The following is a 27,893-nucleotide window of genomic DNA, read 5'->3' as shown; positions in this document are numbered from 1 at the left end:
GAGGTGTTTGTTTCTCCTTGGTCCTTCCTGCCCAAGGGGACAGACAATCCTCATACAGTGTCCGTGTGGGGGACGTGGAGAGAGAGGTGATGGGGCTCCAGTGTTTCCCCCCCACACACACACACGTGCCCTTTATAGGAACTTTCTGGCATTCAGGTAAAGAGACCACAGGACTTAGTCATAACTTTTATAAAAACCCTCGACCCAGGGCCAGGCCCGACGGCAGCGGGCTGCAGTGCTTTTCCTAATGGAATCGAGGAGAGCTCCGGGGACTGGGCCAGCTCCTGAGACCCCAGGGAGGCAGCAGCAGACGTCTGTTAGAGCTGAAGGCAGTGCAGGGCCTCTAGCTCCAAGCGAGAGGTGCGGAGCAGCCACACCAGCCCTCTCCCTACATGGGGACAGAGGGCCTGGTCTGCCTGGAGCAGCCCCATCAGAACCCCCAAACCTAGTCCTGGAGAGACACCTTCACAAAGAGGGTGGCAGATGGGTGCTGGTCTCCGTTCTTTGACAAGAGGTGGACATGGCGGTATCCTGGCAGGGGGATGGGCAGGAAAGAGCACACGGAGAGTTCCGGTCACTCGGTGAGGATGCTCCAAGGGACAACGGCCCAGCCCAAGAGATAACAGGCCCCGCCGCCTCCACCTTGTCGTCCCTCCCCCTCAACAAACCTTGCTTGAGGCTGCCCAAGGGGATGGTGCTCTGGCCAATGAAGTCATTCTTAGAGGACGCGTCATAATCCTCCACCACGAAGCGCACGAGGGCAAGCTCAGGCACGACCACCTCAAACACGAACTCTGTGTCCCACCATGGGTTGAAACCTGGCAGTACAAGCCCCACGTCAACAGTGCGGACCAGCTCCAGGGGCCGGGCCCCACCCACGCCCAGCAAGTACCGTTATTGGTGACTACGGCAGTCTGGCGGCTGGCCACGTCCCGGCCCACACCGTGGATCTCCACCGTCACCTTGGGGTCCACAATTGAATTCTTATTCTTGTTGACTTTCGGCAGCTGCTGTCCAGAGATGACCTGAGCACGGGCAAGGGACAGAGAGGGTTCAGGAAGGGTGGCGGGGAGGGAGGCCCACGGGCTCCTGTCCCTGCGGCGGCTGGCCATACCCTGACACTGAGCCGCTTCCAGGTCCACCAGGGCCCCTGAGCCAGGGCACGTGAGTTAAAGGTAGAATTCGGGTCTCGCAGGAAAGCAGGCTTCAGCACGTAGCCACAGGCCCCGTTGTCCTGGAAGCGGCCCTGGTACACATCCATCTCTGGGCCAGGGGTCTGGAAATTCAGGGCCACTGGAGGCAGGACAGAGCAGTCATAGGCTGTGGGCTGACCCGGGGGCCCTAGAGCCCAGCCTACCCAGGGTACACTGAGGCCTTAGGGTAACATGGCGTGGCAGAAGCAGGGTCCGGCATCACTCCAATGCCTACTGCCGCCCTGCCACCGTCACCGACCCACCACACCAGCCCACATTCCATTTCTGGTGCCAGAATTCAAAGGACGACTGTGCTAATGAGGCGATTTCAGACCCTGACTTGCTGGCAGGGGCATATGTCCAAACCGAGACTACTAGTGCCTGAGCCCGCAAGTCCCTCCCCAGAGGCTCCTGACCCCTGGCCCTCTGGACTGAAACCCTCAGCCCGGCCTCCTCAGCCCCTGCCAGCCCATACCGATCTGGCAGCCCCCGTTCCACATCTCCACGGGGCTGTAGTTGGAGGAGTCTGTTCTCCACCCAGCAGGATAGATCCTGCTCAGGCGACTGACATTGTGGCGAACAAAGCTGTTTCCTGAAAAGGGTGTGCGGGTGGTCAGAAGCACAGGCCTCCCGGTGAGCCCCAACCCCACCCCACCCCTGCCCCCCGCCCCCCTCTGGTAACAGCAGGGAGTGCTGTGCACTTCCCGAGTAGTGGAGCCAGGCCTGGCCCAGGCCAGTCCAAATGGTCAGACGGATTGCCAGCCCCCTGAGAATGCAGGGCCGGGGCTCACCTGACTCTTGGAGCAGTCGGAGGGCGCGGTTCTCAGAGAAGGACACCATCTCATAGAAAGCCTGCCCTGGGGTGCCAGGGCTGGGGAAGCCCCCAAAGTGGACACTCTTGCAGTAAATGACCATATCGGAGAGCTCCTTCACTAGCCTGAGCTTGTCCTCCTGGGGGCCATGGGGAGGCCCAGGTTAGATTCAGAGGTTGGGGCAGGTGGGCACTGAGAGAGCCAGAAACCCAGACACGGAGAGACAGAGAGGGAGACAGACAGAGAGAGGGGGGCAGAGGGTCTGAGTGGCAGCCACAGAGAACTGAGACAAGGCAAACATCCCATGATGGGGGAGGGCCCCAGGGCTGCCCCCTCCCCCACAGCTCCCCCTCGAACCCTGGACTTGCGCTGCACGCGGCTCCTCACGGCCTCGTCCTCCATTTCAGCAGCCTCATCCTCATCAGACACGACAATGGCTTCAGGGCCACCCTCCCCGCCAGGGGGCAGGAGCCCCCCCAGCTTCTTCCCCTTCAGCAAGATCTTCCCCTTCAGTTGCTAAGAAGGAAGGAGCAGCTCGTCAAGACCCAGCTGGCCTCCCAGCCAGTCCACCTGCCCTCTCGTCTGGGTACCCCCATGCCCACCGCGAACCTCAGGGGAAGGCAGACTGGTGGTGACCCCGTCCAGCGGCCGGTCCAACAGCATGGGGCCCAGGATGGTGCGCAGGTGTCGCGCCATCACACGCTGCTGCTCCAGGCTGCAGTGGTTCTCCAGGGACAGGATGACGGGGTAGGGGGACGCCTGGAGGCCCCAGGGCAGGTTAGGAGGGGCGGGCCGCCCGTACCGCGGCCCTCCTCACCCGCCAGGGGCGCGCGCAACCTTGAAGGCGTAGTCCCGGATGGCCCTGAGCACGTCGCAGAGGAGGATCTTGGAGGTGAAAGTGTAGCCGTGGTAGATGACCGGCTCCTGGTTGGGGCCGTCCCAGCAGTCGAGCTCCAGGCAGCGGCAGCCTTTGCACAGCGCCCTGCGGGGAAGCGTGGCGGCTAGGCCCTCAGTGCCCGCCCGGCCCCGCCCGGCCCCGCCCCCAGGCCGTCCCGCCCCGCCCCCGCCCCGGGCCCCACCGGATGTAGGCTTCGGTGCTGCTGGGTCCCGTGAGCTGGTCTTCCAGCAGGTACGTGTTGTGCGAGGAGGACATCAGGTAGTGGCTGAGTGGCTGGCCCATGTCCTGGTAGACCCGCCGGTGCGCCAGGCTGAACGCGCTGCCGTCGGCGGACAGCAGGTACATGAGGAAGCCGTCCTTGGTCATCTGCCGCTGCGCCTTGGCTGCGAAGGACGAGGCCTGCGCGTCAGAGCCCTTCCCGCCAGGCCAGCCACCTCCAGGAGACCTTCCGGGCGCCACCGCTCGGGGAGGGGAGCCCCCAGCTGTCCCTGCCTCCCTGTCCAGAGCTGGACCTTGATAGCTCTCGGAGGGGGTGAGTTTGAGTCAACCGTCAGACTGTGACTACCCCAGGGTGGGGCCCTGTCTTCTCCTCGGTCCCCCACACTGTGAGACCGCCTGAAGCCTCATCTCCTCCTTCTCTGGGCCTCCAGACTGAAGCCCCTCCAGGGAAGGGCCCCGTCTGTCCATCTCAAAGCCCGTCCCAGGATGGAAGCAGGAAAAGGGTTTGCTTTTCCAGCCTCCTCTCTATTTCCTGGAGGAGGAGTCCACAAAACCCCCTGGACAAGGAACCAAGAGAGGGGTGGTGATGCTGGAGCCCTGTCTCCCATCTGCTTGCTTTCAGGGGGCAAGCAAATACTGACCAGGGTGCCCCCCTTCCCTCCAGCTCCCTACACTCGGTCTGTAGTCTCCCCAGGGGTCTCCCAGCACGGTGTGGCCCCAGGGACTGCAGGCCAAAGGCCCCAGCCAGACTCTCACCAGTCTCACTGGGCTCATAGCGCTCAATGAGGGAGAGGGCCAGTGTAGGCCCTGCCGCCTCCTCCCGCTGCTGGTGCTGCAGGAACGTCACTAACTGATCCACCGACAGCGTTTCCCTGGAACCGGCCGCCTCGGCAAAGGTGCGATCAATCTCCTCCCGCTGGGTCAGCATCTTGTAGAAGGCCTCAATTTCATCATCCTCCAGGGAGTCCGTCTGGGAGTGGTCACATTCCTGCCAGGCCGGGGGGGCAGGGCTCAGAGCATGCTCCCCACTAGGGTCCCGGGCCCACGGCCACACAGACCCAACCCTCACTCCCTGCCTCACCCTGAAGATCTTCCGGGCATAGCTGTCATCCACTTGGATGTTGAGCTCCTTCAGGAAGTTCTGCAGCTCCTTGAAGCTCATCTTGTTGTCCTTGTTTTTGTCAGCTTTTCGCAAGCAGGAGTGAATCCAGCTGGGCAAGAAGTAAGGAAAGTACCCAGGAGCCCGGATACCCCCCAGGTCCCAGCTACAGCCAGGTTTCAAGCCCAGGGTCAACTCCTGGGCCCAGATGGACGGAGATCACCTACAGACAAAGTCCCCTGCAGGCCTGACATACTGCACACCAGCATTCCAGGGACAAGACCGGATGGCCTCTTCAGAGGAAATGATACATCCGATTAAGGGGGCTTTTTTCTATTTACTGGCTTTGAACCCTTTCACATTTAAAAAAAACAAAAAACATTTATTTTCTCACTGTGAAAGAGTTCGCTATAGACAACTTACAAAATGCAGAAAAGTAAATAAATAAATCCCCCATAGTCCTGTCACCCAGGGATAATGCCCGTTAATGTTTCAAGGTATGTCCTTCTGGTTTTCAATACGTAATTGTGAGCCAACTGGACTAAAGCACTTGAGGCTTATTCTACAAGAAACAGCAAACTTGAAGGCACAGATCAGAGAGGATACCACAAGCAAAAATGAAGCCTGCGTCATGCTGTCCCAATGGGGGCACTTAGCCCCCACTTCTCCATTACCTCTGGCCCTCTCCCCTCAGACTTGACCTGGAGAAGTCAAGAAAGAGGACCTCCACAGTACATCCATTAAAGAACAAAGACCATGAAAACAATTTTTTAAAAAACGACAGCAGGTTTTTAGAAGAAGTCACAAAGGAAACAACATAATTGATGCCATGTAAACTTTAAATAATTCTGAGGGTCAAATAAAGAAGAAAATAAAGCTGTCCAGAAAACACGATGATGACCCTAATAACTAAATGAGAAAAGGCCATAAACTGACCTTTTGCAAACATTCTTGGTAATCAAGATATTAACAATTTGCAAATGAGATGCAGTTTCTTAAACTCTAAGATCAGCACTTTAAAAGTCTATTACCCAGTGCAGGTAGGGGTGAGGTGACATGGACATCCCATCCACCACTTGGATAAAGGAAAGTGTTCAACCCTTGGTAATGTGATGCAGAGATATAGCTAAAGTTCGAAACCACGACATCATTGGACTCACTAATTCCACTTCTAGGATTCTATTGGTAAGGAAATACTCCTAAATACCGAAAGCTCTTAGGAACATAGTTCTTTGCAATGTTACTTATAGTAGTGAAAGACTGAAAATAAATGTTCAACATTAAAAGAATGGATCACTGGGCACCTGGGTGGCTCAGATGGTTGAGCGTCTGCCTTCGGCTCAGGTCATGATCTCAGGGTCCTGGGATCGAGTCCCTCACCGGGCTCCCTGCTCCTTGGGAGCTTGCTTCTCCCTCTGCCTCTCTCTCTCTCTCTCTGTCTCTTATGAATAAATAAATAAATTAATTAATAATAATAATAAAAATAAAAGAATGGATCACTAATTTATAGGGCACCTACTCAGTGGAATATTACATAGTCACTACAGCTTTTTATGGAGACTATACTAACACAGGGAAATAATCATGACATAACAGTACACAGAAAATGGATACAAATGTAAGCTCTCCACTATTTTTGGCAAATGCATCATTAGGCAAATTGAAATGCAGAAAAGAAGACTGGATGCAGAACCCAAAAATTGGCAGTTTCATTTTGTGGGCCTTTAAAACTTCATTCTGGGGCACCTGGGTGGCTCAGCTGGTTAGGCGTCCTACTCTTGGTTTTGGCTCAGGTCATGATCTCAGGGTCAGGAGATTGAGCCCTACCTTGGGCTCTGCACTCAGTGGGGAGTCTGCCTGGAGATGCCCTCCCCTCTGCCCCTCCCTGCACACATGCACTATCTCTCTAAAATAAATCAATAAATCTTTTTTAAAAATTAAAAGAAAACTTCATTCTAACACAGCCATATTTTATGTATATGTTTACATGAAAAAATAATTATGGCAGAATTCCAGGTTAAAAAAAATCAAGTTCAGAGCAGTCCAGCCAAACATGAGGTCCCCATGCTGATTGTTATTCAGCAGGCTGGGATGGATGGCTTTATGATCTCAGGGGCTGGGCAACAGAACCCTCCAGAGGGCACAAGACTGCCCAAGGATAAGCCTACGCTACAGAATTGGACTTTTAAGAAAGCTCAAAATCAGGCAGAGATAGCACTGAGAAAAAATACTTAAAAATCTATGAAATGCTGAAAAGCACAGAGTAAGGAAACGAACAGAGCTCAAGTATATCCCTCAAAGCAGTTGGATATACACTAGCAATGAATAATCAGAAAATGAAATTAAGAAAGTAATTCCATCAAGTAGCCTCAAAATGAATTAAAATACTTAGGAATACATTTTTTTAATGTATAGCTTATACTCTGAAAACCACAAAACAATGTTGAAAGAAGTTAAGGAAGATCTAAATAAATGGAAAGATACCCATATTTACGGATCACAAGATTTGACATCATTAAATAGGGAATACTCTCCAGATTGATCTACAGATTCAACACAACTACACAACCCCTATCATAATCATGCTGGCTTCTCTGCAGAAACTGATCCTAAAATTCACATGGAACGTCAAGGGACCCAGAATAGTCAACACAATCTTGCAAAAAAAAAGAACAGGCACCTGGGTGGAGCAGTTAAGTGTCCAACTCTTGGTTTCAGCTCAGGTCATGATCTCAGGGTCATGGGATCGAGCCCTTGGAGTCTGCTTGAGATTCTCTCTCACTCTCCCTCTGCCCCTCCTGCTCTTGCTCGCTCTCTCTCTCTCTTTCTCGAAGAAATAAATCTTAAAAAAAATAGAACAAATTTGGAGAACTCACACTTCCTAATTTCTAAACTTACAAAGTTACAGTAACCAAACCGTTGTGTACTGGTGCAAGGATAGACATAGATAAATGGAATAAAACTGACAGCCATGAAAATAAACCCTCTTGGAGCACCTGGGTGGCTCAATCGGTTAAGTGTCTGCCTTCAGCTCAGGTCATGATCCCAGGGTCCTGGGATCGAGCCCCTCGTCGGGCTCTCTGCTCAGCAGGGAGTCTGCTTCTCCCTCTCCTTCAGTCCTCTCTCTATCTCACTTCGCTCTCTCTCAAATAAATAAATAAAATCTTTAAGAAAAGAAACCCTCCTATTTATGGTCAATTGATTTTTGACGAGGGTGTAAAGACAATTCAATGAGGAAAGAACAGTCTTTTCAACAAATGGTGCTGGGACAACTACCTACATGCTAAAAAAATGAGGTTGGATCCCCCACATCACACCACACACAAAAACGGATTCAAAATGAAGCAAAGACCTAAATTTAATAACTAAAACTACAAAACCTTTAGAAGAAAATAATAAGAGTAAACATTAGTGACTTTGGATTAAGCAAAGCCTTCTTAGATATAACATCAAAAATCACAAGCCACAAAAGCAAAAAGTAGTTGAATTAGACTTTACCAAAACTAAAAACTCACGTTTCAAATACCATCAAGAAAAAGAAGAGAACCCTACAGAAGAGGAGAAATTATTTACAAAGCATAATTATGATGGGACTTATATCTAGTATATTATGCAACCCTTACAACTCAATAATAAAAAGACAAATAGCCCAATTACAAACCGCCAGGGATGTGAACAGACATTTCTCCAGAGAAGATACAGGAAAGCAAATAAAAAAAACAATGCTCAACTGCATTAATCATTAGGGAAATGCAAATCAAGACCACGATAAGACACCTATCAAAACCTAAACCAAACCAAAACAAAAAACCCAGAAAATAACAAGTGTGTTGAGGACTTGCAGAAATCGGAACCCTGGTGCACTGTCGATGGGTGTATAAAGTAGGTCAGATGCTGTGGAAAACAATATGGTGGTGCCTCAAAAAATTGAAAGTAGAATTATCCTGTGATCCGGTGACTCTGCTTCTGGGTATATACCCCAAAAGAACTGAAAGCAGAGTCTCAGATATTTGCACAGCCATGTTCACAGCAGCATGATTCACAACAGGAAAAAGATGGAAGCAACCCAGGTGCCCATCAATGGATGAATGAAGAAACAATATATAGTATATGCAGACAGTGGAATATTATTATTCGGTCTTAAAAAGAATGGAAATTCGGACACCGGCTACCACATAGATGAATCTTGAGGACATTATGCTAAGTGAAATAACCCAGCTGCAAAAAGACAAATACTCTATGATTCTACTTGTCTGAGGTAGCTAGGGTGTTCAAATTCAGAGAGACAGAGAGTAGAATGGTGACTGCCGGGGGGCCGGGGCTGGGGAGTGGGGATTGGAGGTGGGAGAATGAGAAGTTGTTGTTTAATGGGGAAAGAATTTCAGTTTTACAAGATGAAAAGAGTTCTGGAGATGGGTTGCACAACAATGTGAAGGTACTCCACATGACTAAAATGGTTGAAAGATGGTAAATTTTATGTTATGTAGATTTTACCACAAGTAAAAATTTTTTAAAAATAAATCCATTTTAAAAAGAGCTTAACGGGCGCCTGGCTGGCTCAGTGGGTACAGTGTGCAACTCTTTTTTTTTTTTTAAGATTTTTAATTTATTTATTTTAGAGAGAGAGAAAGAGCTTGCATGAGCAGGGGGAGGGGCAGAGAGAGAGGAAGAGGGAGGAAATCTCCAGCAGATTCCCAGCTGAGCACGGGGCCTGACTCGGGGCTTGATCTCACGACCCCGAGATCATGACCTGACCTGAAACCAAGAGTCGGACACTTAACTGAATGAGCATCCAGGTGCCCCCGAACATGCAACTCTTGATCACAGGGTTGTAAGTTCAAGCCCCATGTTGGCTGTAGAGATTACTTAAAAATAAAATCTTAAAAAAAAAAAAAAAAAGAACTTAACAACAACAAAAAATGGGCAAAGGATCTGACAGATATTTCCTCAAAGGATCTGATAGATATTTCTAGAAATAACCGATAAACACATATAAAGATAGTTGACATCATTAGCTATCAAGGAAATGCAAATCGAGACCACAATGAGATACCACTTCACACCCACAAGGATGGCTAGGATAAAGAAGTAGTAACCGTATTAACAAGCCTTAGTGAAGATGTGACACATTGGAACCCTCATACACTTCTGGTGGGAATGTCAATTTCCTCCTTGGAAAACTGGAAGTCCTTCAAAAGGTTAAACATACAGTTACCATAAGACTTATAAATCCTAGCTATATACCACACCAATGTTCATAACAGCATTAATTCATAAAAGCTCCAGAGTAAAAACCCCACTGTCCATCAACTGCTAGCTGGATAAATAAAATGTGGAATAAGGAGACCATGGAATATTACTCAGCCATAAGAAGGGATGAGGTACTAATTCACACTACAACATGGAGACACCTGAAAAACATGCTCTGTGAAAGAAGCCAGTCACAAAAGACAGTATGATTCCATTTATATGAGATGTCCAGAAAAAGGCAAATGTAAAGAGCCAAAAAAAGTAGATCAGTGGTTGTCTAGGGCCTGGAGGGTTATGGGGAAATGGGGCCTGGCTGCTCAAGGGTATGGGGTTCTTTTTAAGGTGATGAAAGTGTCGTAAAATTACTTATAACCCTGTGAATATACTGAACAGCACTGACGTGTAACTTTAAGCAGGTGAATCACATGGTATGTGAATTATATGTCAATAAAACTGTCATTAAAATAAAGGAACTGGAGCTGGTTCCACCCTAGTCCTCTGTACCAGAAGGCTGACCACTTTGAACCATAGGCTAGTGTGCTATTGTGCATCCAGATTTGGAAGTGAATTTGTTTTAAGCTTACAGGCTGGCCTGCACATGAGGCCCAGGGAAACTTGATCACTCCCCAAAGAATGGCACAGGGGGTACCATAGCCTTCCAAATTCCCAGAGAGAAAAAAATGTAGTAACTCCAAGAAACATGGTTCAAACACTCAAGACTCGGTCTCGCATGGAAGCTGCTGCCATTAGCAGAACTCTGTGCTGGTTCTGGGGAGGAGAAGAGGAGACAGCGGGGGCTGCACTGAGTAGACCAAACAGGGCTCCAGGTACCTTCTGAGGGCTCAGGACTAAACTGTGTTCCCCCCAAATCAATATGTGGAAGCCCTAACCCCCAATATGATGGCATCTGGGGATGAGTCGTGGGGGGCTTACATGAGGTCATGAGATGGAGCCTTCATGATAGAATTAGTGCCCTTATAAGAGGAGACACCAGAGAGCTTGTCTCCCTCCTCTCTCTCTCTCTCTGCCATGTGAGGACACAGTGAGCAGGCAGCCCCTCACAAGCGAGGAAGAAAGCTCTCACCAGAACCCGACCACGCTGGCCCCCAGACCTCGGGTCTCCAGCCTCCAGAACCGTGAGATTCATTTCCATTGTGTGAGCTGCCCAGCCTCTGCTATGTCCATATGACGGCCCAAGCTGGGTATCTTCCACACGCAGGCTGCCCTGGTGATGACCACAGCCAGGATCCACAGGCTGGGCCAGAACCCACTGCCACCAGAAGGATACTGCTGCAGCTTCTGCCTCTGGTCCATGGAGCCCGAGTGGTGGATGATCTTGCGCAGACCCTGCACCCAGTGCTGGGCCTCGGCCGGCGACGGCGCTATGAGGTCTAGTGTGTTGCGCTGGTCCTTGAAGACAATGGAGAAGCAGCGGTCCTCGGGCACATCCCGGGCAAACTTCTCCATGCCCTCCGTGCGGTGCCCCTTCCGCACCTCCTGAATGTCCTCAATGGAGACTGCAAAAAGGGGATAGGTGGCAGAGCTTCGAGGCCAGTCCCTGCCCCCGGTGTGGCCAAGGCACAGCGTGGGGACACAGAGCCAGGGCTGGAGCTCAGGCCTGGATCCAGAGACAAGGAGGGGGGCAGCAGGATGGACAAGGGGAACACAAGGGAGGAAGGAAAACAGAGACCGAGATGGAGAAGGAATGTGACACACAGCTGTGGTGGGCAGGGGAAACACCGGGGGGTGGGGGGGTGGACAGAGGGAGAGATTGACCCTAGAGAAGGGCACCTGGGACCCCAGGCCCTGCTGTTTCCAGGTTGGGAGGGACTAGGGCAGGGCAGGGCTTTTAGAGATGGGGAGAAACCATTCTGGAGCTTGGAGCCTGTGACAGACAGGATACATACCCTCCTAATCGCACTTGAGTTTGGACCACCCTCCCCTCAGATGGCTCTGAGAGCCTGCAGGCCCCTCTCCCGACCATGCAGGAGCCCGGAGCCACCCTCTGGCAGCCCTGGCCCCGGGGTGCGGGGGCACAGGGAGAAGTGCTTGTGCTGCGGCATGGACACAACCTTGCCCTGCGTGTGTCCATGTGTGTCCACGTGTGTCCTGACCTCAGGGATCCGCTTGGCAAGAAGAGTGCGGGAAGGCTCTTGCCCTCTAGGACCCCAAGTGGTGCCCCTTAGGGGTCTGAGAGAGTCCATCATTCTGCCCTTAGGAACTGGGCGGAGAGCCCTCCTGTCACACCCACACCTTCCAAGCTTCAGGGAGCAGCAAGACCCTAGGGTGCCCTTCCTGGCCTGGCTGGGAGCCAGTCCCACCAGCTGGGCTCATGCTAAGTTGCCCAGCATCAAGGTCCAGGCTCCACCCCTGCCCCACCTGTGTCCTGAGCCCTCCACATCCCTCTGTCCTGGGTTCTAGAGCAGCCCCAGCTGCAAGCTCACCTGTCCTCCCCATGCCTGCCTGCACCCTGAGTGCCCAGAGGCCTCCGAGCCACCTGCAAGCCCCATGTGAAGGACATGTACCCAGCCTGGGCAGCAGGCTCCGAGAGTGGGACTTGTGAGCCCCGGGCCATCTGGGGTGCAGGGGATAGCCCCGCTTAATTCCTCTGTCCATAGCCTCCTGCGCCCGCTAGGCTCAGGCCAGCTGCCGCTGCCCCGGGCTGGGAGTGAAAACAGGAAACCTGAGCCGGGCAGCTCCTGGGCCAGCACCCCCACCCGCACCAGAGAGAAAGTCCAGATGCCTGCACTGCTGATAATACTTCGTCTGCCTCTGGGGGTCAGAGTGGAGGGAGCGTAGCGGTGGCAGGATCAGGGCAAACTGAGGGAGCAGAGAGAACTGGGGGTGCTGCTCCCCTCCTCCCTCACCTGGCCTCAGTTTCCCCGAGGGTAGAGTGCATTTGGGGACAACAGTCTCACTGCTCCCCCGGAGAAGGGAAGCAGCCAACAGGCATGCTCAGCCGGAGAGCCGTCTCAGTGTCTCTGACCTGGAAGAGAGCCTCTTCTGGCCACATTCCTCACCTGAGCACAGCTGGTGCCTGACCCCGCACCTGTCACCCCTGCAGCCCCTCACTCACGCCCCTTCCTCAGTCTCGGCCCTGCACCTTTGCTCACACTAGTCTCCTGCCTGGAAGGGTCCTCCTGCCCTTGTGCTCACAGCTCTCCCAGTATGAGGGGCTCATCTCACCAGCCCAGGTCCCCTACTCTTGTCTCTGCCCCCATGCCCGCTGCCGCCCAGTAAGTGCCAGGCACACACGGGAAACCAGGCATATGTACGGGCTCTCAGGAATCCCCAGAGCTCAGAGAGCAAGACGCCAGTTCCCACTGTGCCGCCCCCCACCAGCGTCGAACAGGAAGCCCCATATCAGGGCTGAGGCCCATGAAGGAGCCTGGCTGGTGCCACCGACAGAGGCCAGACAGAGACGAGGTCTGGGTCACTCCCATGCTGTGTGACTGACATGCACTCGGGTGGTTTTCGGAGAGTACTTCAGGTTCTGTCGGCTTTAACCCTACCCTGCCTTGCTCAGAAACCTTCCATGGCCCACAGCCCCAAGGCCCCCTGCCTGGCTCTCCCCGTCTGACCCTGCTCTGACCCTGCTCGTGTCCTGACTCACCTCTGACCCTGCTCCAGGCCATACGGCCATCAGGAGATACTTTCTCAGGTTTCTACCCAGTGTCGTGAGGCCCGGTAAACCCTGCCTGGGCACCTCCCCTTCCTCCTGTCCCCTCTCCCATCTGGAGCCTGTCACCTGTGTCTGACTGCACTCCCCAGTGGGTTGCCCCTGCTCCTTCCCCCTTCCCCACCACGGCCAAGGGCAGGGGTCTGGGTTGGGTGAAATCCAGCAGCCGCCAGCCAGCCAGCGCCAGCCAGCCTGTGTGGCTATTTAAATATAAAGTAGCTAAAATTCAGTAAAATTAAGAATTCAGTTCCTCAGTCACACCTAGCCACATTTCAAGTGCTCAAAGGCCACAGGTAGCTAGAGGCACCCATACTGGACAGCACAGATACAGAACATTTCCGTTATCAAAGAAAGTTCTTTTGGGCAGCATTGGTCTAAAAGTTTCCCACCAAGTAAAGATGCAGCGGGGACCTCTCATTTTACAGAATCTTTAGGCCATTCTGTGTTACAAAGCAGCTAACCTGCACAGCTTTCTCTGTGGGGCCTTGCTGCAGGCACTCTCCATTTGCAGGCCTGAGCCTGGGGTTCCAGGGCCTTTTCCAAAGCTTCCAGAAAATCCTCAGACCCAATACCCTCAAGGGAGCTGCCCAGCTAATAAGGCCTCGCTCCACTCCACCCTACCTCTCTGCTGTGGCCCCAGTCCCGGGAAGGAACTGCCTGCTGCGGCCCCACCTCATATCCTGGCCGCTGATACCAGGAAGGGCCTTATCTGCCCCTGGACTTTGGGCTTGGCTTTGGGCCTCACTACACCTGTAGTCCTAATCCGCCCAACTTCCCTCCTTCCCACATCTGTCTAGGTGGACACCCTGTGCGTTCAGACAACACTGCCCAGAAACCTCCCTATTTCTGAGCCTGGCTTTCCCACCTGTGGTCACAGTTATGTATCCTTACCCTCAAAAGGCTTTAGCCTGTCCATCTCTGGTCCTCCATGACTGCCCTGTCTGGCCCAGACTAGGCCTCAATTGCCCTATTGGTGATTTAACTAACTCTTCTCCCCCACCCTTGCCAGCTTCAGTTTCCCTGTATCTGGTCCTGATTGTGTGACCGACCTGGGCCCCACTAGGCCAGGCCTGGGTTTCCCTATTTGTGGTCCAGGATTGACCTCCCCACCCCACCATTCCCTGCCCCAACCAGCATCCACTTCCCCGCCCCAACCAGCATCCGATTCCCCGTGCAAGCATAGGATCCACACTCTGCTCCCACCCTGCAGCCCTGGGACACTCACACAGCTGGGACTCCGGGGTCCGCATGACCTTGCGGGACTCCTGCCAGATGGTCTTGCAGTCTTCCTGCAACTTGTAGAAACGCTCTCTCCGCCATGAGTTGGACTTCACCTTCAGGAGCTGGCTGCCCTTTAGCAGTGCCTGTAGGTCCTCGTCATCCTGTAGGCCTAGGGGGCAGAGCTGGTGAGATGCCACTTCCTCCGGTGTCCCTGCTGCCCCAGGTCCCATGCTAGCTACTCCCACCTCTGGACCCTCTCCGAGAAGGGTCCCACTTCTCACCAGCCTCACCCTCCGCTCTCCCTTCCCTTCTCCCACCTTCACCCATGCTCCAACCTGATCCTGGAGCCCTGCCTCCTCCAGGAAGCCATCTCTGATTGCCAGCCAAGGCCATGCAAACCTTAGGACACCCACCCACTCAAGGCTACACTTTATATACTGTGACCTGCCATCCACAGCTGAATGGACAAGGGGAAGCAGCTAATTCCAGAACATCTGGTTCTGGGGAACCAGATGCCTGGGAAATGGCCTGGCTCTGTAAAACAAAGTGTGCCCCTCCTGGTCATACCTAGGGGTCAGAGTGATCTGAAGGAAGCTGGGACCAAAATATCAGGCCGGGCAGGAAAGAAAAGGTCCGGAGGTAACAGAAGTTGTAGTTCTTGGTGTCAACACTATGGTTGCAGTAGGACCCTCGTGCCCATCCCTGCCACGCTCACCCTGCTGCCCCCACCCTGACTTCCACCTGCTTGAGTAGGTCTCTGATCCTTGCCGCCAGAAGGGAGAGATGAGCCAAATGTGGCCTGGGTTTGGCCCCTGGGATGCCCCTGGCTCTCCCTGTCCACCCCGTCTCTGAGTGTCCTGGGTCTGGGATCCTTGGGCTATAATAGTCCTAAGGCCCAGTGCAGCCTTCTCAGCAGCTGAGGCAGGACCCGGCCCGGGGCCCTAAGTGAGGACCAGACCCTAGCTGCATGGCCCCTCCTACCCAGCTGTCTTCAGGGACCCAGGCTGGCCTCCTCAGCATGGGCTCCCAAAGATACAATGCCCTTTGTCCTAACAGGCCCAAGCAAGAGATACCAAAGGGGCACTAGGCCTGGCCCCCCAGGAGCCCTCATCCCCGAGCAGAGCCTGTATCAACTGTGATCAAGGAGAGACCATGTCCCACCTTAATGATTCATCAATATAATATAGAGATAGATGCATCTAGATCCAGATCTATCGGCTGAGCCAGATGCAGTCCAGCAGCCAGCTCTGCTCAGAGCCAGGTGACCATCTCACCTCACTCTGTCCCCAAAACTAAAACTATGTGGCCCTTCAGCAATCTTTATCCTCTTGCTCCAGCAGAGCGGTGGCATCAGGGACCGTGTCGGTCCAGTCTGAACGGCCTGTGACCAGGCCTATAAGCTTTTCTTTTCCAAGCCCAGATCCACAGCCCCTGATAGGCTCTCCAGCTTTATCCATGCCCCCCGCCCCACCAGCCTGCCCCACACACCCATAAGACCTAGGGAAACTTCTGAACCGCTTCCCCAGGCCTCAGCCACCCATACGCTCTCTATCCCTTCCCAATCTCCTGCCTTCACTAGGGACAGAGCCCAGTGCTAACAACCACCCATGACTTTAGGCAGCTCCCCTCCCCCGTGGCTCCGTTCCCCCATCAGCACTGGGTGAGAACAGCGTCAGAAGAGGTGTCTGTGAGCCTCTGATAGTCTGATGTGCCTTCTTCTTCCTTTGTCCCAAGTCTCCCCGCACTTCTGGGAGACCCCTCTGTCTTAGTATGAGCAGCATCCCTTCAGCCCCAGGGGAGGTTCAGTGGAGAAGGGGGCTCCTGCAAGATGTCCTAAACTGTTGGCTGTGTGTGTGGCGCTTGGAACCAGAGGACGGGAGTTCCCAGATGCCAGAAGAGAGGTCCTCAGCCTCTGCTGGGGTATTCCATTGTCCTTTCTGAGCTGAGGTGTAATCGGCAGGGGCATCTCCTTACCCTATGCCTGCCCCCTGCCCCCCAAGCTGGGCACTCATTAGGACAAGCCATTGCCAACAACAGAGATGGTAATGGGGGAGGGGTTGGAAAGTAGAAGGTGAGCCCCACCCTCCGGTTCTGGAAAACACCATGGGGAGATGACATGTTCATCCTGTCCTGGAGCCAGGCTGTGGCCTTGTCTGCGGTCAGGCAGAGATAAGACCCCTGGCTGCTGACATGGCTTCCGGAACACGGACCTCAGCCCCGAGGTGGGCCTTGATAATAGCCACCACCTTCTGGGCCATTAGGGAACCTGGGCAGGCACCCCCACCTCTGAGTCTCATCTGTAGCCGGCCCTTTTATTTCTGAGGCCCCTGGGCTGCCCGCCCTGCCACCCGTGCTCCCTCAGCACCCAGAATGTTGATGGGCGCTCAGCCCCACTCACTCAGCTTCAGTACCTTCTCCTCCTGTGGGAGGGGGGTGCTAAGGGGCCTCTACCTCAGGGGCCCCTGGGCTGACCTGGCAGCCTCACCAACCCGCTCAGGCTGGCCGCACACAGTGAGGTGGCCATGTGGAGGAGGGCACAGGGTGTGCAGGTGCTAACAGGAGGCTGAGGGGGGGCCCCACAGCCATACAAAGCTACACAGTTACACACGGCCGCACTCAACGCACCGTGCCAGAACATCACCCTCACAATGGTGATCAGAGCAGCTACCATAACATTCATGGCCAATATTTGAATAAGATACTGCTCTTAGCACATGTACTTAACCCCCCCAACAACCCTATGAGGAAGGCACTATAATTATTCCCATTTTACAGATGAGGAAATTGAGGTTCAAGGAAGTTACATGGCAGAGTCAGGACTCCGAAGCCTGCCCAAGGGTGAGTGCTAGGAAACATTACCTTATGCAAGTCACCGCTCAGGCGCACTGAGCAATGTCAGAAAATCCACAGAACACATACTGCAACACGGAATGACAGACTCGGTCCCCCGGCTCGCCCACTGTCGGTCTGCCTCCCACAGTCACCAGGACACAGCATCACCCTGGACCACACGCGGCCACACTGGTGCCACAATGTCACACACTTGGTTATACCGCATTACACATCCTCATTGCCGCGCAGTGGCCCCACGTGCCACGTGAGGGACAGAGCCACCACCAGATTACACACTGGGTCCCCCACTGTCACACTTGTCATGCACACTTGCACACCATCACACTGGATCACAAAGGCTCGGAAAACCATCTCGTTACACAGTCGTACCAGTTACACACTGAGCCACATAACTAGTAGTGCCTCAGAAATTTGTAAACAGGAGGGGTTGGGGTGGTTAGGGGTGGTAAGGGGTGGGGTGCTTTGGAGGGAGAAGTGACCTATCCCACCCACCCACCCACCCCTGGCCCCGAAAACACTCCACATGCCACCCCTGCAAACACAGCCCCACAGTGGGTCTCGCACTCACAGGAGTACTAAACAGGTCCACTCAAAGGATGGAAGGCACACAGTCTACATCCTGCCCCAGCTGCCTTCCCAGCGGAGCTCGGTGCCCCCTGCGTTCCTTACCCAGCCTCTGCCCATTGAGCGCCGCCACCCTGAGGCTCTGCTCCTGCAGATAGAGCTCCCTGGAGCGGCTCCGGCTCGGGATTCCCAGGCACTGCATGACGCTCCTCAGTGCCTCCGCGCCACCGAGCCTGGCCCGGGACAGCGCAGCCTCTAGAAGGCCCTGGCAATGGGGGCGGAGTCCGGGCGTGGAGGGGCGGGGTCAGAACCCAGAAGGAGGGGCCAGCCTGGAGGGGCGGAGCCTCGGCCCTAGAGGCGGGGCGTGAGAGAAATCAGGGCTGAAAGGGGCGGAGACAGACCCTAGGAGACGCGGCCAGTCCCGGAGGGGCAGGACCTTTGCCCTTGGGGGCTGCGGCAAGGGCGGACTCCAGGCGGGGAGAGGAGGAGCCAGAACCCAAGAGGCGGAGTGGGACAAATCTATAACCCAGGAAGCAAATCAGTGGCGAAAGCCAGAGCCCAGAAAGGTGGTAGGGGGCGGAGGCACAGCCCCAGAGGTTGGAGTGGGAGGCGGGGGAAAGGAGCAGGGTCTGGGAGGTGACGGGGAGGCAGAGCGTCACTTAGGAGGCCGGCCGGGGGCGGAGCTAGGGCCCAGAGAGCGACCCGAGGGAGGGCCCCGCACTGAAAACGCGGGGTTCGGGCAGGGAGGGGCGGAACCTCGGCTTTGGAGGCGGTGTCCCACCAGGGGTTGGTGTCCACCGGGGGCGGAGCCGGAGTCGCGAATTCGAAACACCTACTGGGGGCCGGGCGGAGGACGAAGTTTGAGCGAGATTGAGGAGAACAGGGGAGATCGGGTAGCCGCGGCCTGGGTGGCCAAGTCTGAGAGGACGGGATGGGGCGGGGTCAGACGGAGCCGGGAATGGAGCCTGGGGCAGACCACCAAGCCCGCCAAATATTTTACTTCAATTACTCAACGAAGTTACTGTAATTCAGCTGGCTGTTGCCTCACAGGCAGACCTGTTTCCTTCTCACAGTTTCTCCACCCGAGTAGGGTAATCGCTAAGGTTCCAAATGCGAATGGAATTCTTGAAAAAAAAAAAAAGGCTGATCTTAAAAATGAATCCATTAACGCAGGCTTGCTTTGATGAATAGATGAGAACTACTGCAACTTTATACAAAACTGTGCTGCCAGTGTGCTCGGGAACAGTGGGACCTTTCATGTAAGTTACAACTTCTCTTTCATGCCCCCAGCCCCTACTGTGTGCCAAGGTCAGGACACCACCCAGAGGCCTGACTCACCCCTCTCTTTTACTCTCTGCCTCTGACTAGTTCCTCCATTCGCTTCACTGCCGCTCCAGTCCCCAGCACTGGCAGTGAGTCACCGTCAAAGCCAACCATTAGCACGGCCAAGCAAAGCAACACTAACAATAAACTGAAGCGCAGAGTGACTTGCCTACGGTCGCGCCACAGAGAATACATCAAAAGAACGTGTGTTGGTGTAGATGAGCTGAAATACGGGCCCAAACAAGTTGTTCTTCATTTGGAGAGGGAGGAGGCAGAGGGTAAGGTGACCTGTTTTAGAGAAACCACACAAAGGTTCTCATCCAGAGGACCAAGAGCCCCGCCCCGCCCCGCCCCACCCCACGCCAAGGACCTACGGATAGAATCACATCTCAATATAATTTGCTTCCTTTGAATTCTCATGTATTTTATTTTATGCATTTAAAAACATGACCCTGGGACGCCTGGGTGGCTCAGTCAGTTAAGTGTCTGCCTGCGGCTCAGGTCTTGATCTCAGGGTCCTGGGATCGAGCCCTACATCATCTGGTTCCCTGCTCAGCAGGAAGCCTGTTTCTCCCGCTCCCTCTGCCTCTCCCTCTGCCCCTCCCCCTGCTTGTGTGTGGGCGTGCGCTCTCTCTCTCTCTCTCAAAATAAAAATAAATAAAATCTAAAAATAATAAAAATAAAAATAAAAACATGACCCTGAGGAGGGGTCCACAGGCTTCATCTGACTGCCAAAGTGGCCTATGGCGCGAAATGTTAAGATCAGTGTGGATCAGTGTGTGTCTGTGGGTTATGGGTCTGGAACCCCGGGGACAGTTTTGAAACATAACTGAGGTGAGTAGGAGGCTGGCCACCCCAACTTGCTATGATGGCTCTGGAACCATTATCTTTTGGGGGTACTGGCTCTCTTGCCAACCTTGAGCTCCTATGCCTATCCATGCTTTGTCTTCACGATGTCCCCTGTAAATAGGGTGTTACTATGCCATGGGTGGGGGGAAAAAAGGGCCCAAAGAGGCAAAGGGACGTGCTCAGGGTCACAACATTGATAAATACAGGCAAAATGAGGACTGCAGTCCAGGTCTCCTGGGGCCAAGATGAGGCCCCTCCTATGGCCTGCCTTCCACTTTTACAAATGCCAGTTTTGACAGTGGGGCAGGGTGGATTTGAGGTAGGTAAAGTTAGTGAAGGTGGACGTGTTCAGCGAGGGAAGGGCCTGCGAAGTAGTGTCCTTCTGGGTACATCTGGAGACGTGCTGGCGAGGCCAGTGCAGGCCTGGCTAGAATGGAGACAGCAGAGGCAGTGGAGGAGGGGGAGGAGGCCAGGGGAATGGAACATCAGTCTGAGGGCTCCAGAGACACCAGAAGGAGGCCCTTGGTTCTTGAGCCCTGTTCTGGGCACATTTTTCCTAGCAACAGACTCCCTTATGGTGCCCCCCTCATCTCCCAAGAATGCACAGGGCATGGTCACTTGGGTGTGGGCCTCCTGCAGGAACACAGCCCCTACCGAGTGCCAGGCACTGTTCCCATTGCCTTCTATGTATGACCTCATTCAGTCCTCACAGCAAGCCTATGAAGTCGGTAGTGTTCTTGTCCCCTATTTCACTGAGGAAACTGAGGCACCAAGAAATCAAGGAATTTGTCTGGGATGAAAAAGTCAAGGCCTGAACTCAGTCTGCCTCCAGAACCCATGCCTGTAGCCTACACTGCATCTGCACACATCTGGGGTGAGGACGTAGGGGACATCTCATATCTAGGGAGGCTCCGTGGCCCCCCAGGCCGTGGGGAGGGGGGGACTTTCTGCAGCTGACTGCCAACTGCCCAAGCCACATGTTCGGTGCTGTGGGGCCCCAAATCTGAAAGGGGTACGGACTCTCCAATGGAAGCACAGGGCACAGTGACCACCCCTTCCTGCCATCAACTGCCCTTGCCAGGTTCTTGCTTTCTGATCTGGTTTGCAGGAGGGACCAAGGCAATTAAGGGAGGGTAATTCTGGGTGATGAGCTTGAAGTGGCAGGGCCTTCTGGGAAAGAGCTTGGGGTTGCAGTGTTCCCGCCAGTCCCGCAGGAAGGGCTGGACAGAGTGAGGCATTTGGAAGGCAGGTCTCAAACAGAATGGGCCAAACCCATGCCACAGTGCCTCCCCGTAGCTTCCTTTCCAGGGAAGACACCGGGGGAGAAAGACTGGCTGAAGGCACAGATGCATGAGGATGGAGCCCATTCCAACATGAGCTGTGCCAGAGACGACCGGAGGGCTTTTAGGAGATCTGAGTGTGAGACAGGCCCAGAAGAGGTATCACTCTGCAGGGTAGACAGCACTAACTAAGGGATGATGAGAGAGAAAGCAGAGGTCTCCACTGTGGTCCTCTAAGCCATCCAGACTCCCTTCCTGCCAGTCTTGCAGGAGCACTAAGGACACCTTTGGTCTGAGAAGATGAAGCACTGGAAGGGGCAGGGTTCCCATGATCCAGCTGGATGAGGTTGCCTTGAGGAGCCCAGGCCAGTGGTGGGAGGGTCACAGCTCTGGGCCCTGAGCAAGGTCTCTTTGGGCCATGGAGACCAGGTCTAGGCCAACCAGGAAACACAAGACAGACTAGCGGCTGGCTGAAAGGAACATCTCCTATGCCCCTGAATTCCAGGGGGTCTCTAGTGGGCAGCTGGAGGGCTCTGCCTTTCTCTTTCCCATCTATCATCTTCATGTATGGTTTAGATGGACAGGTGGTGGGCACTGAAGTCTCCCACCCCAGGGATACTAGAAAACAGGGAGATACGGTTAAGCAGTGATTGGCGTAAGGGGCAGGTTTTGCTGAACTGGCAGATGATCTCAGAAACCAGGAGGGCAAGACACCCTTAAGAGTGAGTGAGTCCCCAGGCTGGAGCGGAGAGATGCTAGACCAGGCTGGGGGGCCCGACCTGCCAGAAGCCACTGCTGCTCTTTGTCCTGGAGGGACAGCAATACGGCAAGGACTGTTCCCCGGTGGGTCAGAGGGACAGAACTAGCTGGACAAAGGGTGGAGCTGCAGGCAGTTCAGCTGAGACTCGGCCTGGTCCCGCCAGGAGGGTGCGCGGATGGGAGGATCCGGCCGCTCCTACCAGCGTGGGCATCGCTGACAGGGATTTCTGCGCTGGGCAGTTACCGCCGCCCAGCCCGACCTCGGCCAACCTTGCACACCTCCTCGTCTCCTCCCCCCCCCCCCGCACCCCCCCGCCACAGCCACGCGGCCTGACGCGGTCCAGGCAGCCTGGGCTTTGGGGAGCCTCTCCAGCGGGGCCCGGACGGTGTGGGGAGAACCTGGTTATTCGTGGATGCTGGTTCCGTCCCTCCTCGGCCATTCCGTGCGCGCTGGACCACGGAGCCCAGCCTTCTGAGACCAGAAAAAGGCAGAATCCTTGAGGCGGGGTCTGGGGGTCGGGGTTCGCCTTCAGGGAAGTCTTCAGACCCGCACCCTCCCCCCACCTCCGGCCAGATCTGGGGGACAAGCCCAAGGTCTTGCCTGGCAGTCCCACCCCGAGAGTCCCCCGCGCCGAGATTTCCCCGATGCAACAAAAGAGTCGAGAGGCGGGCCCGGGGCGGGGCGGAGGGCGGCCGAAGGAACCTGGGGGTCCCCGGCCCAGGGCCCGGGAACGGCTTCGCGCGGGGTCGGCCGGTGCAGGGTCTGCCCGCACGCCAGCCAGGAACTCACCATGCAGGGTCAGGAAGTCCCGGCCCGAGTCCATGCCCGACGGGCGGCGCAGCGGGAGGGGGCGCCGCGGGACACACGCGCGCGGCGACTGCGCCGGCGGCCTCGGGTCCGAGCCGAGTGCGGTGAAGGGACCCGAAAGGACTCCGGTGGGCGGAGACCGGAGGTGGGCCCGGGACACCGCCCCGCCCCCCCGGCCCCGCCAACCCGCGCCTATCCCCGCCCCCTCTTGGGGATCGGGGAGGGCGGGGGGGGGGGCCCGCAGCTGGGCCAACCCTGGCCGGGGCTAGTAGGCGCACCCAGGCCAGAAATAGTCGGATTCCTCCCGCTTCCTCCGCCGCCGCCACCCACAGGCGTGGGCCCTGTCATTACAGCGGGCGGCCCAGCCCCACGCCCTACCTGTGGACGCTTCTCCGGGTTTGGGGTGCCGCTCGAAAAAATCTGGCGTCATTCTGGGAAAAGGACCGCGTAACTTCGAGCCCAACTGGGCTGCTGCGGAAGGGAGCCTGGGCGTCCGGGCGTCCAGCCGCGGCTCCCCGGATCTCTGCTTTCCCTTCTGCAAAATGGGTGCGCGGGCATGGGTTAGGAGGTCCTCGGAGAGGTATGCCTAAATCTTGTCGGGAGGAGGGTCCTCTCCTCTCTCGATGGGAAGTTTCTAACCCCAGGAGCGCCTTTGGTGAGGGCTGGGGCGCAAGCAGGGAAAGCTTACAGCAGTTGGGTGCGGGGAACTCACCTTTGAGCCTCTCGCACACCAAACCCCTGGTGATCTGTATGGCAGAGTGGTGGGACAGGACATAGGGGTGGGTTACATCTCCAGGATCCCTTCTTTGGGTAGCCTCCCAAGGGGCTGTCTGAACAAGGGGCCCTTAGGCCCCTACAGGAACCCCCCCTTGCTCCCCTCAACTCTTGCCACCCAGATACCCTCTTTATAGGGTACCCATATACCCCCAGGGAAAGTCCAGGAATCCTGCTGCCCACCACCCTTTGGGAGAGTCCCTTGGGAGAGCCCCCAGAAGGCCTCCCAGATTGAAGGGTGCTGGGCCCACCAGTGAATCACCCAGGCTTCCTGAGCACTGATAAAGCCATCGTGAGAGTCTGGCAGAAGTCAGTTGGACCCCTCTTGGAGGAGAAGGCCTGGCTCACCTTAACTCTCTTTCCAGTACAACCAGGCCTAGGTGGCCTTGAATACCTCAGGTAGAGATATAAGCCACAGGGCAGGTCTTCCTGTACTGAGGGTCGAGCCTGGGTCAGGACTAAGGGACTTCGGAGAGGCCCCCCCTCCATTATGCCTTCCCTCCACATAGAGGGTCTAGCCCTTTATCTGGCACTCATTCTGGTGGGCCTGTCCTTCAGTAAGAGTGCCCCCTGGTCCTGACAGGCCTGTCAGAGCCCTCCTTGGTTTCTCTTCCAGTCAGGGATGAGCATGTCCACACTGGCAGGCCTGACTTTGGAGTCCGGTGGGGGGGAGGGATGAGGGGGACTGTATCCCCCCCTCCATCCTAGGCTAGGACATATGCCAAAAGGCCTGCTCTCTGAGGGCCTCTGACCTTCCTGGGGGCCTCCAAGCCCCTCTACTCAGCATGTCAGTCCTCAAGCCCTGTTCCTCTTCCGAGGCAGAGACGCGATGAAATTCTGACATCAGCAGTTGCCTTGGCTTCATCTCAAGCGTCATTCCTGTTGATCCACGTCACCTCCCAGCTCCGAGCCCCATGCTCCAAACTAGGGCATTATTTGGGACCATGGCCTCTCCCTCTGCCCCAGATGCCTCTGGGGTGGGGCCTGCAGCTGGGCCCTTCCTTTACATAACCCCATCCCTCCCCTCACAGGTCCTCTTCTGGCATGGGGCCCAAGCTGAAGCCTCCTCCCTGGCCTGAGATGGTTAGGTGTGGCTGACTCAGAGTTGGCACATACAACCAGGTTCTGCCGGAAAAGAGGACTGGGCAGCGCCCTGCTCAGAGAAGCCAGGTTGCTGCCCTGCCCTGAGGCTCAGTCTGTACTCCTGCACTCTGTACCGTCCTCACCACCTCTGTCTGCCCCGCCCTCTCTCACAGGCTGCCTGCGAGGTCTGCTGGGTGCCAACCTCTGTGGGGAGTGAGTGACTATGCGTCTTTGGGTGGAGGGGCTGGAGGGCCTAGCAAGATGCTTTCTACCCAACCACAGAGTTGCTGGCTTCTGCTCCCTCCTCCCTAAATAAGCAGGGCCTTTTGTGGGCCCAGTCCTGGCCGGGCACCTTAATTACCCTTCCTAAAACCCAGCTCTCAGTTACCTCTGCAAGATGCCCTGAGATCCTGGTGACTCACAGGATTTTTGGCAGGCTCAGTTAGTGCGCAGAGGGGGCCATGTGTGCCCAGAGCCGTGTTGTCCTATGGTGGAGTCTCAGGCATCTTGCCCCCGCAGCTGACCATCGTCTTCAATGTGTGTGTGAGGCAGGGTGCAGGGGAAGGGGACTTCTGGGATGACTGGGGACAGGTAAGACCTAGTGAGACCTAGTGTTAGGGTCGTGCCTACCTCCAGGCACTTACCTTGGCCCCTCCAGCACCACCCCCTCTAGAGGCCAGGGGAGGGGGAGGATCAAAGCCATGAATGTCAACTTTCAGGACGGTCGGGCTCCCGGTGGCATGCTTCGGCCGGCCCCGCCCAACCCTTCCCCCAGAAATGCAAACCCAGGCAAACTTGAGTAGGTGAGGTGGAGCAGGTTTATTCTGTCCCCCCTGGTCTTTGGAGTCTCTGTCCCAGGGCACGGGGGCGAGGGGCTGTTTAAATCCGCTGTGCCCTTTCCTGCTGTGAGACTTTGAGCAAATACCTTCATTTCTGTGATCTCCACAGTTAGGAGCTGCGGTGCCCTTCAGAATCCGCTGAAATACCAGATGTTGGCTACCTGGTACAAATCAGCACCTGCTGGATGGACATACGCTGACATCCCATGTCCCCACAGCTGTCCCCTCCCTGGCCTCCTTCACTAAGCCTGGTGTTCACAGAGCCAAACCTCAGGTTCTTGGTCTAAGGGCATGCCCCTGATGCTTGCCAGGGCTGGAAAACCCCATCTGAATCCCCTCCAGAGGGTCCTGGACCCAAATCCAGACGCATGAGGAGGAAAAGTGAAGGCAGCCTCTCCCAAGGAAGCAGCTGTGGCAAGTGCGCATGCTCAGATCATGCCAGGACACTACTAACCCTGCAGGGATCCAGGATGCTGTGATGGACCACAGGGTGTCTGGGCCCACGGGTTATCCCAGGATGATATGGGACGATTTGGGATTACTTTTCCATAATTACATTTGTGGGATTTTATTGTGTATTTGTTTGTGTACATAACTGTGATGTTTATTTGAACGTGGACTAAGTCCCAGTGCTCACCTCCACCCTATCCCCCCAACAGGCAGAGTCTAGTGCTTGGTGTGGGGGAAGAGTCAGGAGACTGGTCCTCAGACCCTCCTCTGAGGGAGGAGGCACACTTAAGTCTGTGAAGCGAAGAAGACACTGCTTTGCTATTTCATTTGTTCAACAAATATTTATTGGGCACCTACTATGTGCTAGGCACTGTTCTAGAGGCTTGAGAATCACCAGTGAACAAAATATACCCCCAACCCCCGCCCTTGTGGAGCTTAACTTCTAATGGAAAGAAAAGAGACACCATAATAAACATAAGAAGTGAATTGTGTAGTATATTAGAAGGTATGTAGGGTAAGGGAATTCAGGAAAGGGAGAGGGTTAAATTTTAAATAGCTTGGATCTTACAGGGAAAGTGACATTTGAGCAAAGACTTGTAGGAGGTAAGAGAGTGGGCCATTCGGAGATATCCGGTGAAGAAGATTCCAGGCAGAGGGGACAGGCAGTGCCAAGGCCCTGTGGCAGGAATCTGGCTGGTGTGTTGGAGGACTGACAAGGAATCCATTGTGGCTGGAGCAGAGGGAGAGGGATAATGAGAGGCGACAATGGTAATGGGGACCACATTCTGCTGGGCCTTCTAAGGGCCTCCGCTTACACACTGGGAGAAATGGGGAGCCCTTGGAAGGTTTCAAGCCAAAGAGGGACATGATCTAACTCATATTTTAAAAGAATCACTCTGGGGTGCCTGGGGGGCACAGTCAGTTAAGTGTCTGACTCTTTCGATTTTAGCTCAGGTCATGATCTCAGGGTCATGAGATCGAGCCCTGTTTCAGGTTCTGCACTGGACGTGGAGTCTGCTTAAGATTCTCTCTCTCCCTCTCCCCCCACCCCCAAAAGAATCACTCTGGCTGCAGGAAGAAGGAGTATCATGGAGGGGCAAGGGCCAAAGCAGGGAGCTCGCTAAGGTTCTTGCAGTAGTAATTCAGGTGAGGCAGATGGTGGCTCAGACCTTGGGGGTAGGAGTGGAGGTCATGAGAAGTGGTAGGATTCTGGATATATTCTGATGGGAGAGCCAGCAGGAGTTACTGGTGGGGGCCATGAGAGAAACAGAGGAGTTGAGGCTCCAAGTTTTTGGCTGGGCTAACGAATTACCAGTAACTGAAATAGGGGAAGGCCGAGGAGGAGCAGCTTCTCTATTCTGGACATAGAAGTTTGAGGTGCCGTCAGATAGCTGAGGTGAGATGTCAAGTATATGACGGATGTACAAATCTGGAGTTTTGGAAGGAGATGAGAGCTGGGAATAAAATTTGGGATACAGCTGAAAATACGTTAAAAACGTCCATCATGGGGTGCCTGGGTGGCTCAGTCAGTTAAGCGGCTGCCTTTGGCTTAGTTCATGATCCTGGAGCCCTGGGATCAAGTCCCACATCAGGCTCCCTGCTCAGCGGGGAGTCTGCTTCTCCCTCTCCCTCTGCTCCCCCCTGCCCCGGCTCTTGCTTGTGCTCTCTCTCTCTCTCATTCACTCTCTCTCTCAAATAAAAATCTTAAAAACAAAACAAAATATGTCCATCATGCTCACAGAATGCAGGTGGGAGTCTACTCTGGGATAATCTTTCTGGAGGGCAACTTGGCAATATCTCAATATTACTAAGTACATACCCTTTGGCTAAGCAATTCTAATTCCACGATATTTTCTTATCTAATTCTGTGATCTTATCTGTATGTTACATACAAAAACATTGTACAAGGTGAAGTTCATTAGTGGGCACCCAGTTAAATA

The 27,893-nt window shown here is 54.7% G+C and overlaps 1 protein-coding gene and 1 long non-coding RNA gene across 3 annotated transcripts; one reads left to right on the top strand and one right to left on the bottom strand.

Moving 5' to 3' along the window:
- Positions 1–123: 123 nt before the first annotated feature.
- Positions 124–22,947, bottom strand: PLCD1 (phospholipase C delta 1). Of its 2 annotated transcripts, none has more exons than XM_045904042.3 (15): positions 22,790–22,947; positions 14,376–14,540; positions 10,760–10,988; positions 4,204–4,333; positions 3,879–4,110; positions 3,085–3,286; positions 2,843–2,987; positions 2,615–2,764; positions 2,363–2,521; positions 1,985–2,144; positions 1,669–1,785; positions 1,115–1,293; positions 893–1,025; positions 669–818; positions 124–531 (listed from the first exon to the last, which is right to left on the bottom strand). In XM_045904042.3, the coding sequence occupies exons 1-15, from the start codon at positions 22,821–22,823 to the stop codon at positions 446–448; spliced, it is 2,271 nt and encodes a 756-aa protein (XP_045759998.1). In that variant the 5' UTR covers positions 22,824–22,947; the 3' UTR covers positions 124–445. The 2 variants fall into 2 exon arrangements, with proteins under 2 accessions (XP_045759998.1, XP_045759996.1); XM_045904040.3 differs by lacking the exon at positions 22,790–22,947 and adding an exon at positions 17,894–18,191.
- LOC123863950 (uncharacterized) lies at positions 18,201–19,825 on the top strand. Its single transcript, XR_006795683.3, has 3 exons — positions 18,201–18,354; positions 18,980–19,047; positions 19,157–19,825. It is a non-coding gene; the product is annotated as an uncharacterized LOC123863950 (long non-coding RNA).
- Positions 22,948–27,893: the final 4,946 nt, after the last annotated feature.

This window comes from Mirounga angustirostris, unplaced genomic scaffold, assembly GCF_029215605.1.
Source record: "Mirounga angustirostris isolate CCGP_5_RB_7025 unplaced genomic scaffold, mMirAng1.0.hap1 SCAF_1, whole genome shotgun sequence".
Lineage (NCBI taxonomy): Eukaryota > Metazoa > Chordata > Mammalia > Carnivora > Phocidae > Mirounga > Mirounga angustirostris.
Note: the sequence above shows the minus strand (reverse complement) of the source record. Positions and strands in the feature narration are given on the sequence as shown.

Excerpts from the sequence above, each read along its gene's own strand:
- PLCD1 (XM_045904040.3), bottom strand. The coding sequence starts at position 17,990 with ATGCAGTGCCTGGGAATCCCGAGCCGGAGCCGCTCCAGGGAGCTCTAT. Across the intron at positions 1,786-1,984 it reads CCGACTGCTCCAAGAGTCAG|GAAACAGCTTTGTTCGCCAC; the intron begins GTGAGCCCCGGC and ends CACCCTTTTCAG. Across the intron at positions 819-892 it reads TGCCGTAGTCACCAATAACG|GTTTCAACCCATGGTGGGAC; the intron begins GTACTTGCTGGG and ends TTGTACTGCCAG.